Genomic DNA, 12,573 nt, shown 5'->3' on the forward strand with positions numbered 1-12,573 from the left:
CGCGCACACGCACACACGGGGAGGATGCGCGCGCACACTTGGTGGACGGTCATGCCACGCCCCCCGCACACACGCACGCGCACACACGGGGAGAACACGCGCGCACACGCACACACGGGGAGGACACACGCGCACACTTGGACGGTCATGCCACGCCCCCCGCACACACGCGCGCACACACACGGGGAAGATGCGCCCGCACACTTGGTGGAGGGTCATGCCACGCCCCCCGCACACACACGCACGCGCACACGGGGAGAACACGCGCGCACACACGGGGAGGACACACGCGCACACTTGGACGGTCATGCCACGCCCCCCCGCACACGCACGCGTGCACACGGGGAGAATACGTGCGCGCGCGCACGCGCACACACGGGGAGAACACGCGCGCACACACGCACGCGCACACCCACGGGGAGAACACGCGCGCACACACGCACGCGCACACGGGGAGGGCGCACGCACGCGCACACCCACGGGGAGAACACGCGCGCGCACACGCACGCGCACACGCACGGGGAGGGCGCACGCACACCCACACCCACGGGGAGGACGCGCGCGCGTCAGCGCGGGCCCCGGGGCGCGGAGGCCGGGCCCAGGCCGGGCTCGTCCCGCAGCAGCGCGGGCGGCTCGGCCGGCAGCGGGCGGCCCCGGGCCTCCTCGGCGAAGGACGGGCTGCGCTCGGTGTTCACGAAGTTGGGGAGCTCGAAGGCCACGAGGCGGCCGAGCGCGGGGTCCTCGGGGAGCCGGGCGGCCCCGGCGCGCACCTCGCCCAGCGGGCAGTGGCGCGGGGAGCGCGGCGACTCCGCGCCCGGGCGGGCCAGCGCCTTCTCGGGCTCCGGCGGCTTCGCCAGGTCGGACACGAAGCTGTTCATTCGGAACCTCTTCTCCGAAGACTCGGGGTTGCTGCGGGGAACACGGGGGGGGGGGGGAGACGCGTGAGACGGCCGTGTGCGCCCCCCCACCCCGCCCGGGGCCTCATCCCAGCCGCGCGGCCGCGCCCCGGGACGGGAACAACCTCCACGGAGCAGACCGCAGCCGGGCTCGAGGGGTTCACAAGGGCAGAACGCGCCACCCAAGGAAAGGAAGCAAGAAGGTGGGTCCCCGAGAGCCAGCCGCGCCCCGCGGGGTTCTGCCTAGAGCAGGCTCCGGAGTCCGCGTGCCGTGCGCCATAATCCCAGATCCCAGGGATCCTGTTCTTAACCCGTCCTGACAGCTTCAATCCTTTCCTTCCTGAACACCCAGTACGAATTTCTAACGGTGACATGCTGACGGCTGAGGGGCCCTGAGGGCCATGAAAATCCGATTCATGCCCCCAACACCCCCATTGTCAAGAAGCAGGCCAGGTGTGCTGACGAGCACCCATAATCCCGGGACTCAGGAAGGAGGGCTGGGAGTTCAAGGCCAGCCTAGGATACGTGGTGAGATCCTGCCTCAAGAACATCACACACACACACACACACACACTCACACACTCATACCACACGTGCTGACTTCCGTCACATGGGTGTGCTAGCGATAAGAAGAGGAAAAGAAAGGAGGTGAGGGGCGAGGATGGAGGGCCTGATGGAGGCACAGGGCGGGCATGGGAAGGACAGGGAAGGGCAAATCCCCCTTGCCCAGCTAACTGATACTGAGGAAAGATGTGGATGGGGTCGGCGGGGAGCCTCGGGCTTCGGAGAGGAAGCCCCTCCCTGCGGTCCCCAAGGCAATGATGCTAAGCCAGGCGCCTGCTACCAAAGGCCCTCAGCCAGCTGAATGGAAACAGAGAGAGAGAGAGAGAGAGAATTTGATACGCAGTAAAGCCCACCTGCTGTTCTTCTTTCCTAAAGTATTTGGGAGAATTTGACCTTCAATGTAAACACTCGGTTCTTTGTTGTTGCTGACTTGTAGAAGTTTGGATGTATTTGGTGTACAAGGTCTTGTCAATGTGTTCTGTGTGTGTGTGCACATGTACCAGTGCTGGGGCTTGAACTCGGGGCCTGGGCACAATCTCTGAGTCACTTTGCTCAAGGCTGGCGCTCTGCCACTTGATCCACAGCTCCACTTCCAGCTCTGGGGTGGTTGGCTGGGGGTCAGAGCCTCACACACTTTCTTCCCCAGAGCTGGCAGTGAACCGCCAGCCTCAGATCTCAGCCTCCTCCGCCGCCGAGATTACAGGCACGGGCCACGGCACCTGCTGCCTGTGTTCTCTTGATCTGACCTGGCGTTTTCCTTTCTAGAAAGATCTCTTTGCGTGAGCTGCAGGAGCTCAGGTGCCACAGGGGAGATTCTTGTCATTTGTTGGTGAGACTGGCCTCCAGGAAGACAGAAACATGGAGTGCCGTCTGCTTGTTTGACTTGAAGTCGGGGCCTCTTGCTCTCACGCTCCCGGACCCCCGAAGCCCACACAGAGCAAAGCAGAGGTGTGTGCTGGGCCTCGCTGTGGCTTCCAAAGAGAGGCTCGGCCACCGCCCCGGTGCCTTAGCAAGTGGGGGGTGTGTTTGTTCCCTGCCATTCAAAACGACTGTGTGGACAAACGTTCCCCAATCCTTGACGTCTGTGTGCTGGGCAGAGGCATCGGTTACCGTTCGAGGGCAGAACGAAGGTACCAGGGCCTGAGTTATGTCATCTGTTAGGGACCGCGCGCAGTTTCCCCCACCCCTCCCCCAACTCCTTCCACCCCCACCCCACCTCCACCCCCCCACCCCCCACCCCTCCACCCCCCACCCCTCCACCCGCGCTCTTTGCTCTGGGAAGCTGGTGGTGGAGGAGCTTCTGGCTGCTGGCCATGCTCAGCCAACAAGGGGCAACTGCGAAATGGGAAAGGGGAACGGACAGGTTTGATTTTATGTTGAGGCCTTTCCTGAGAGATCCCGGCGGGGCCGCCGGCCGCTCCCCTGAGATCCAGGCAGCGTGGGAAAGGCCCCTGGCCGTGGGGAGCCTTGGGAACTGCCCTTGCCCGAAGCATTTCTAATTACCAACGCGAGTAGGTATCAGTTGCTTCGTGGAACCAACTATAAAGTTCTTCGACACGTCATTTTCCTGTTTGTTCTTAAAGAAATATATTTTTTAAACCATCCCACTAGGGCTGTGAATGTGGCCTGGCGGTAGAGCGCTCGCCTAGCATGCACGAAGCCCTGGGTTCGATTCCTCAGCGCCACATAGACAGAAAAGGCCGGAAGTGGCGCCGTGGCTCACGTGGCAGAGTGCTAGCCTTGAGCAAAAAGAAGCCAGGGACAGTGCTCAGGCCCTGAGTTCAAGCCCGTAACCCTGGCTACTTGGGAAGCAGAAGTTGAAGAGCCACAATTTCAGGCCAGCATGAAGTCCAGGCCGGCCCAAAGACGCTTGGGAGACTCCATCTCGACCAGCAGCTCGGTGTGGTGGCCTGTGCCGGTCTCCCGAGCTCTGGGGAAGGCATACAGACAAGATGACGGCCCAAGCCGGCCCAGGCCAGAAGGCCGTGGAAGCCAGCAGTAAGAGGGACTGGAGGCGTGGCTCAAGTGGCAGGGCGCCTGGCTAGCCAGCGTAAGGCCCCACGTTCAATCCCCAGTCCTGAAGGGGGATAAGTTACTGTCTGATATTAGGGGTCTGATGTAAGCACACTTCATAAATCCATGGAATAATCTCCTTCCTAAGTCCAAAGCCCAGTGCCGACGCTCCTCAGCTTGCTGGGGGCATTAAATAACAGATCTCCTTTTATCCTGTTATCAAGGAAGTTCAAGTGGAACTCAACGAGCTCCTTGGTAAATAGCTGAGCTGAGTACTTCCTGACAACTATTCCTCGGCTCTTTTCTTCCATTGTCTTTTTTTTCTCTACTTTTTATCTGGCAAGTTATGTACATGCTTTTCAAAATAAAGACAAAATACATCCCAATTAGTCACCCTTTCAATCTAAAAATCAGCCTGGGTCAACAGGAGCATTGTAGGAAAGGACCACGAAGCTCAGTTTCAGCAGGGAAGCGAGAGGCAGGAAGGCCAGCGGCGCACACCTGCCAGACCAGCTACAGGGGAAGCAAAGATAGAGACATGGCGGTCCAAGCCGGCCTGAGCTAAACCCACGAGACTATCCCAAACATGGCGTCCAAGCCCCAAGAGCTAGGAGCCCCTGCCTGGCGAGAGCTAGACCCCGATCTGCCCTCCTGACCGACCAACACTTGGGTCCTGGCAGCAAACTGCAAACTGTTCAGCCCCGGTCCCAGCTGCCGCTGCTCTGGGTCACTGTGGAGCCTGAGACGCCGAGGGGCAGCCCAGACTTACTCTTGGTGCGGCGCGCCCGTCTTGGTCAGCAAAGTGAGCACGAAGAACATGAAAATCACGAAGACTGCAAGGCCGACCCAGAAGCCAATCACGATGGAATCTGGAAAGCAAGCAACAGCAGGGTCGGGGCGTGGCCGGGCTGCGCACAGTGAGCAACAGAGCTCAGGGACAGCGCACGAGCCTTTAGTTCGAGCCCCATGACCAACGAAAACAGAAGAAATTTAAGCGTAAGCACCGTGAGCACAGTTAGGCTTTTTTAAAAAATAAGTGATTAAAGGCAGGCACGTGTGGTTCACGCTTGTATTCAGGAGGCTGGAATCTGAGGATTGAGATTCAAAGCTAGCTAGCCCAGCCATGTAAGACCATGAGTCCCATCTCCAGTTATTCACCACAAAGCCACACGTGTGGCTCGAGTGGTAGAGCAGTAGCTTTGAGCAAAACAGTGTTTAAGGACAGCACCCAAGCCCCGAGTTCAAGTTTACTTACAAGTAAATAGAACTTAGGCGTTGAATGGAGTTAAATGTACAGCGTTGTTTTAATTGCACTGTGCCTATGTTGTACAATTTTCTAAAGAACAAAGGGAGCATTAGCGACTGACACTGCACTCTTCCTGCTTCCACGCCGCGCCTGTGGCCGCCTCCGGCCAACATTGTTTAGCCCTGCGGATGCAGAGATGAATGTTCTGGTCCCCGGTCTAACCGCGAGTGCCGAAGGAACGGCAGCGTCCTCCCACGCTGCTCGGCCACGCCACGGCCACGAGACAAGCGCCCGAGCCCACGCTCTCGAGTGTGACCGCTCACGACCGCCTCCCGGCCCGCGTGACCGCGCGGAGCCCCGACGGGCCGACGGCTGCTCCCACGCTGCGCCCCTTCAACTGCTGCAGAGCAGAGCTGAGCGGAGGCGGGGGAAGGGGGGCGGTGCCCTCCCCGGGGAAGGTGGACGGCGCCGGGCCCCTGTGACTGAGGAGAGGCGGAGCCCGGTCGCTGTCACCTGCGGCTGGGACGCTTCCCGGGGGACGCCGCACCCACCTCCCTCACGCAGGCTCTGCTGGCGGCCACACCTGCAGCCCAGACCCGAGCGTCGCCCTCCAGCGCCAGCCAGGGCTCTGAGTTCAAGCCCCGATCCCGGCACCGACGCAAAAACCCAAATCAACACCCTTGGCCTTCACCGGGCCCACGATGCATCGCCTGAGCCGGGAGAGCTGAGCTCCAGCACGGGGCAGCGGCCTACCTCGCCCCCCCCCCAGTGACCCCAGCCCCGAGCTCCTGCTGGGGTCCCACTGCCCCCTGCCCCACGCCCGGTCCGCCCCTGCCCCGGGACAGCCCCCAGGGGACGCTCCCCCGAGCGGGTGTCGTCCGTGAGCCTGTGAGCGGAGCCGGGGCTTGCCCGGGCCTGGCGGCGCGGGGGAACCCGGCTCCCCGGTGCGCCCCACCCCAGTGCGGGGCCTGCCCGGCCTCTCCGGGCTTCCGTTCTTGGAGGACTTCCGCAGGGCTGGTGGCTCCCTTCCCTCTGCGGGAAGTCCTCCTCACATCCCGCCATGCACCCCAGACCTGGATCCTCTCCGGCGGCCTCCCCGCCCACCCCTGCTCTGCCACTGTTTCCAAAGTCAGGATAACAGACCCCGGTCCTCAACCGACGCGGCCGCAGGTCTGGACGCGGATCGCGGTCTCCACGCTGGTGAAGGTGGAAGAGGCTCTGCCAGTGGACACGGTGCAACTGCTTGTTTGTGTCTGTGCCTGTTCTGAGACTTGAACTCAGGGCCTGGGTCCTGTCCCTGAGCTTCTGTGCTCAAGGCTGGCACTCTGCCAGTGGAGCCTCGGTGCCCCTTCCGGCTTTTTGGTGGCCGGTTGGAGATGAATCTCACGGTTGCTCCTGCCTTGGCTGTAAACCCCCATGCTCCTGTCTCAGCCTCCTGAGTAGCGAGGGCTGGAGGCCTGAACCACACGGCAGCAGCTGACGTTCTCGTTCCACTTCCCTGTATACGGACGGGGATTTCCCTTACGTTTCTCACGCCTTACCCGGTCCTGGGTGCTAAGAGTCTTTCACAGGTCTCTGGCAGCAGGACAACCTGTAGCTGCTCACGTGGACACCTTTGCGTCTTCACGATGTCCATATTAAGACCAGCAATGTCCACTGATGGACAGTAAGTGTGATAAGTACCTGACGTGACACCGCTCTCAGTTTCATAGAGATTCATTTCACGCTGCAGTCATGTTTACAATATACTAGGACCCAAAAAAAAAAAAGATTTTGCACAGTTGTCTCTAGAAATGTTCCAACAAGATCACAGCCATAGGGCTGCCTTCGGGCCTCTCTGAAACCAAGGAAAAGGGAGAGACGCAAGGTGGCATGAAGTTGGGGCAAACAGAAGCGCAGTGGCGGGGAGCCGGGGTGGGTGATCCCGTCAGAGGGCACAGGGCCCGCTTTGCCCAGGCGTTTTGACCTCCGCCATGGTTCACGACAAGCAAGTGTCCTTACTGAAGGTCACCCTCCACACACGAGAGCTCGGCGCGTCCATGGGGGACGGTGGTTTCCCTCCCAGGCCCTCAGGTCACTCATGGCGGCCTATCCTAACAAGTCCATAAACACGGGGCAACCACGGCCACCCAAACACCGAGGAAGCCCACGTGACTGTTGGGCGAGGCAAGCAGGACGCGGGGTGAGGCCGCCGGCTTTCTGGAAGCCTTCCGTGTAGCACGCGGGCGTGAGGGGTCACACGGGTCACAGTGACGGCGGGAGAGCTTTGCCTTCGCTCCCTTGGGCCTCTGGTCCTAATCTTTGGACTCCCCAGTGTGTCACACGAGTTTGGACCGATGAAGCACCCCCACGTTTTAACCCGGTGCCACGCGTAGCTCACGCCGATCCTTCTCTGGAAGGCGGCGAGGCGAGGGCCTGGGATCAGAGACCAGCCAGGGCGGAGACGTTCCCCCGCCTCCCCTCGGCCAACGACTCGCCAGCCACCAGGGAAGCCGTGCGGGGCTCAGCGCGGCCCCTGCGGGCCCCAGGGCCCCGGGCAGCCCGGGCAGGGCGATCACCGCGCACGCTGGCCCTGGGCGCTCGGGGGTAAGCGGTGGGATGATGGGCAGTGGAAACGCGCGATGGGGAAGGGCCCGCGGGCCCGGCTGGCGTGGAGCGGGCACGCGCCTCGCACGCGCGGAGCTCGGAGCTCAGCCTCCCCCGGACTGACAAAAACCAGCAGACCGGGCGGCTAGGCTCGAACCCGGGCATGAGGGGGGAGGAGGGCAGGCTGCGGGCCAGCCTGGGCCACACAGTGAGTTCCTGTCATAAAACACAAAAGAAAACCAAGGAAAGGAACGGACGGTGTTTGCAGCAAGCAGCCAGGCACTGGCTCGGCAGACAGGACCGGGAGCGGGGGGCAGAGCCCCCCAGCTCTGCTTCACACAGAGGGGCCACCGTTGCGCAAGTCAGCTAAAGAGCACGCTTCTTTGGGGGTGTTGCCGCCCCTTCCTCGGCCCCCTCCCAGGTTTTAGCGTCCATCCCCACCCCCGAGTCGTGGAGTTCCCTTCCCACACGGCGTGCGGGGAGCACGGGGCTGCGCTGCTCGCCCTGCGACCCTCCGGCGAGTTCCTTCCACCGCAGCACATTTCCCTTCCTCGCCTCCGAGCTGCCGTCATCTGCCTGACACACAGCGTGACTCCGCCCGGCACCGGGGCTGGGCATGGAGGCGGCCGCCCAGCGCGTCAGGAGCCAGAAAGCAACGCTGTGCGCACGACACCAACACCACCGCCTGTGGGCTGCTGCAACACAGTCTCCCACACTGCCTCCTGACTCCACTTCTGCACATATTTCTGGTGGCCCAAACATTTATACTTTGGGGTACCTGAAACAGTTAATGCCACACAAATGTGTGGCCTGCATTTTTCCCCGATTCACCTCTCTGCGGGAGTCAGAATGAGGTCCCCTGGGCAATCGGCCCACGTGCGGAATGGGTGCTGTGTGGGGAGAAGACACTTCTGGAAGTGGATGGAATGTCCAGGAGACATTATCAATGGGTCCTCAACAAGTAAAGAGAAGTCCAACACATGCTTCCAGCACTTACATTTGTGAGCTTTCAGTCCTTCAAAGGAGACCGGCCCGATCTCGTAATATTCATATTCCCAGGTATAGTCAGAACGCGGCACCGGCTGCTGCGAGGTTCTGTTGGAAATTAACCTCTGGGCGGACATCTCCACTCTGCACAGAAGGGCACAGGCACAGGCTTGGAACTCGAGCACATTCACCACCGGCCCCCACCTCCCCTGGTGATGTTGGTGATTGGGGGGGGCTGACCCCCCGCCTCTTGCCAGGGGCCGCTACTGCCTTCTCCCACTCCACCTTCAGAGTATCTGAAGGCAGGCCCTGATGTCTTCGTGTGAGCTCCACCAAAGGCCTGACATGGAATCCATGTTAGCCGGGGGGAGGGGGAGGGCCGTGGCGCCTGTGAGCGTCCGGATTCCACCTCCTAACCTCCATTTGTGCAAATACACAAAAGGCCTGTGAGCCACCGAGGCGCGCGCTCTGTCTGCTCCGGGAACACCAGCTCGGGGTGCGTCTCTCAGCATCTACTATGCACCAATCAAGTTGCGTAGCTTTGCTCAGACGTCAGGAACTCACGCCTGTCATCCTAGCTACTCAGGAGGCTGAGAGCTGAGGATCACAGTTCAAAGCCAGCCCGGGCGGGGAAGTCCCATCAGACTCCCATCTCCACTTAACCACCGAAAAGCCCGCCGCGGAGGTGCGGCCCAAGGGGGAGAGTGTGAGCCTCGAGAGGAAACAGTTCAGGGACGGCGCCCAGGCCACGAGTTCAAGCCCCAGGACTGGCACAAGAAACAAAACTGTGAAGCTATACGGGGTGGCGTGGAGCGGGAAGTCCCAGGAGACACCGTGGGCGACGCCACGGCCTTGAACCCCAAGTCCCCATGCTTCTTCTTTGCCAACCGACAAAGATGATGAAGAAATGTTGCCAGGCCCGTGTCCGACCCCTTTGGCACAAAGCGTGCCCAGAGTGCGGCCAGCACACGCGCCGGAGCCCCACAACAGATTCCCGCACCCCACAAAGGGAGAGCTCCCCCCCCCCCCCCCCGCCTCGCCATCAGTCACCACCAGTCACCCGCAGAGCCGCGGGGGCCACGCCCTCCGCACCGCGCTGCCCCCACCCCCCCCTCCCGCCCCCTGCCCCCGGCCCCCGGGAACGAGGCCCTGCCCCCCCACCCCACCCAGCATGGGTGATCAAACCCACAGCCTCCACGATTCACGCCGGCATTCGTGCATTCCACCAGCTCAGAACTACGTGAGCAGCCGGGGCCATGGCGCAGACGCCGGCCATCCTGGCTGCGCCCGGGGCGGACACGCGAGAGTCGCGGTTCAAAGCCAGCCCAGGGCTGAAAAGCAGCGGGACTCCCATCTCCCGTGAGCCTCGAGGAGCTGGAGCAGAGCAGCCGCCTTACACACGGGGCCAAGGCCCGGCGCCCTGACCCCGGTTCAAGCCACAGTGCCGGCAAAGACGGCGGGAGGCGGGAATGGAGAGGCGGTGCGGCAGCCCTGCCACCCCCATGCTGCCTGCGCCCCTCCAGCCCAGCCGCACCCCGGGGCCAGGCCTGCCGTCCTGCCGGCCTCTCCCTCCCCACCCCGCTCCACACCCCCCCCCCCCCCCGCAAGCGCCTCCTTGCTGAACCCTCCCCACCTCCATGCCCGGGGACGGGCACTCCCCGTGGCGGGAAGGAAGCTCGGCCCCGCCCTGCGTGAGCTACCACGGGACACTTTCCTGTGAGTCGCCGTCTTGAGCTCCGCGTAAGCCACCGGCGTCAGGACAGGTGTTTTTCTCATCGCTGCCAGCTCAGGCGTGGAACTGACACGCTAAAGAAAATCCAAGGGATGCCCACAAGTGCTGGACAGTGAGCACGCACGCACGCACACACGCACACACACATGCGTACATGCACACACATATATGCATACCTACATATGCTCGCACACATGCACACACACACACACACGCGCACACACGCACACAAGGACACAGCTAGAAAAGCAGGTCAGGAAGCCGCGGATCCACAGCATACGCGAGCGCGGGCCACCGCCGGCGAGTGCAGAAGCGAACCCAGGCTTTCCGACTGGAGACCAAAGCTCCAGCTGCGGGGCTGGAGGTGAAGCCCTGGGGAGGAGTCCCCAGCAAGGGGAGGGGGGACCCCAAAACAGGACTGCCGGTTGCACTGGTCCATTCTCCTCTTTCCAGTTGGTCCTCGAGCTCCAGCGTGAGGCACGCGCCACCCAGGATCAACAGTGTCTGTCTGTTTTGTTTTTTGTGGGTTTTTTGGAGCCAGTTTTAGGGCTTGAACTTGGGGCTAGCAGAATGTCCCAGAACAAGCAAGCCTTGGAGGTGCATTCGGAGAGACATCCGACCCCATGGAGCTGAGGCCTCCCCTCCCCGCCAGCGGCGGCCTCAGGACGCCCAGCAGGGTGGCCCGCGACTCCTCTCTTCCTCCCAAGTCCTGGGCTCTTCCAGTCATCACAGCAGGCCAGGCTGCAGGCCTGTGTTCGGGGCTGCATGCTACTCCCGTCCAGCCCACGCGTGCGAGGCCGAGAGCCGGCCTGGGGCCTGGGCGGGATTTCTGGAGCGGTGCGGGGCCTTGTCCGGCTTGGAGCACAGCCGGGGACGCGCTGATGCCCCCCCCACCCCGTCCACTGCTCCCCAAGCCGCCTGGCCGCGCGCGCCTCCCCCCCACCCCCCCGCTGGACGGGTCGCGACCCCGCGTCTCGGGTTGGGGTCGCCCGGGACGCTATGCCGGAACTTCCTACCCAGTGGGGTCCTAGGCAGCGCCAGGGCTTTGGGGGTGACGTGCGTAGGGCGCACCCCTCATCCACAGGTGAGTGACGGGGGGCGGCGGAGGCCAGGGCGGCCCGCAGTGGCCCCGCGTGCGCGGCCCGCTCCCAGCCCACGCGGGCTCCCGCCACACCGCATTCGCGGGTTCTGGGGCGGTGCGCGCCCCGCACCCCCGGGCCCCGGCGCGGCGGGCCTCGTCTCCGCACAGAATGTGCTCGCGCGGGTCGGGGTTCCGCGCCCCCCCGAGCCCCCCGCAGCCCGCCCCCCCGTCCAGCGGTCCAGGGGGCCCCCCAGGCGTCCCGGCCCGCGCGGGGCCCCCCTCCCCTGGCCTGCCGCCCTCTCCGCGCCCCCCGCGCCCGCCGCGCGCCCGTGCGGAGCCCCAGCCCACCGCCCCGGGGCTCACCCGGGATGGCGGGCCGAGCCGCAGGCGGGGTGGGAAACCGGGGTGCGGTCCGCGGTCCCCCACCCTTCCCCGGCCCCCCGCCAACCCTGCTCGTCCTCGCTCGCCCGGCCCGCAGTACCCCGATGTCCCCCAGGCCACAGTCCTGCCCCCCCCGTGCCCCCCGCGCCCCCCGCGCCCCCCGCGCCCCCCGCGCCCCCCGCGCGCGCCCCTCCGGGGTTACCGGGCGCTCGCCGGGCCGCCGGGCCTGGCGTCCTCCTCTCGGTCCTCGGTGCCTGGGCTCCGCCGCGGGCTCGGCGGTGGAAACGGGGACCCCGGGGCCCCGCGCACCTCCGCCGGAGACGCGCCCGGCCGACCCGGGGCCGGGGCTGCGCGGGGAGACGAGACGGGCGCCGCGCCCTGCCGCCCCCCTCCGCCGCCCAGGAGCAGGCAGGGCCCGGCCCGCCGGGACAGGGGCCCCGGGTCCCCCGGCTCCGTGCGCGGGGAAGCCAGGCTACGGAGCCGCGGAGGGTGAAACCCGGGCCCGGGGCCCGAGACGGCGGGGTGAGGCGCCCTGGGAACCAAGGGAAGGAGGGCACAGGGCGGGGCGCGGGGCCGAGCGTGGGGCGCGGGGCCGAGGGTGGGGCGCGGGGCCGAGCGTGGGGCGCGGGGCCGAGCGTGGGGCGCGGGGCGCGGGGCCGCGTCTGGCTTGTTTGGTGCCGGTCGGGGGCTTCCCTCGGGCCTGAGCTTCGGGCTCTGCCGCAGGCCCCGCCTGCTTCCCGCGGCTTGAGCCTCCGCCCCACGCGCGTGTCACGTGCATTTGCTGCAAGCCGAGGCTCTCGTGGGCCTGGTGCTCCCGCGGCGGTGCTCCCTCCGGGCCCCGAGTGCGCAGGCTGACAGATGGGAGCCGCTCTTCCAGTTCAGCTGCTTGCTTTGGGGGGCGGAGGGGGGCATGGTTTTGTTGTGCCAAGTCGCGAAACGACCACCAAGAAGGCCACCGAGAGTCAGACGTTCCGAAACGCAAAAGCGAGGCTTTATTCAAGCGAGCTGCAACTCGGGCCTCGTCCTCCCCACCGACACAGCGGAGGTGAGGAGGGAGCCCGAGCTGCGATTGCACAGGGCTTAGAAA

The 12,573-nt window shown here is 64.3% G+C and overlaps 1 protein-coding gene across 1 annotated transcript; it reads right to left on the reverse strand.

The window, feature by feature from the left end:
• Nucleotides 1–566: 566 nt before the first annotated feature.
• Nucleotides 567–8,429, reverse strand: Mrap2 (melanocortin 2 receptor accessory protein 2). The gene is made up of 3 exons (XM_048354696.1): nt 8,303–8,429; nt 4,243–4,342; nt 567–909 (listed from the first exon to the last, which is right to left on the reverse strand). Exons 1-3 carry the CDS (start codon nt 8,427–8,429, stop codon nt 567–569), a joined length of 570 nt encoding a protein of 189 aa, XP_048210653.1.
• Nucleotides 8,430–12,573: the final 4,144 nt, after the last annotated feature.

The sequence above is a fragment of the Perognathus longimembris genome, chromosome 9 (assembly GCF_023159225.1).
Source record: "Perognathus longimembris pacificus isolate PPM17 chromosome 9, ASM2315922v1, whole genome shotgun sequence".
In the NCBI taxonomy this organism is placed as follows: Eukaryota; Metazoa; Chordata; class Mammalia; order Rodentia; family Heteromyidae; genus Perognathus; species Perognathus longimembris.

Excerpts from the sequence above, each read along its gene's own strand:
- Mrap2 (XM_048354696.1), bottom strand. The coding sequence starts at position 8,429 with ATGTCCGCCCAGAGGTTAATTTCCAACAGAACCTCGCAGCAGCCGGTG. Across the intron at positions 4,343-8,302 it reads AGGACTGAAAGCTCACAAAT|ATTCCATCGTGATTGGCTTC; the intron begins GTAAGTGCTGGA and ends CTTGCTTTCCAG. Across the intron at positions 910-4,242 it reads ACGGGCGCGCCGCACCAAGA|CAACCCCGAGTCTTCGGAGA; the intron begins GTAAGTCTGGGC and ends TGTTCCCCGCAG.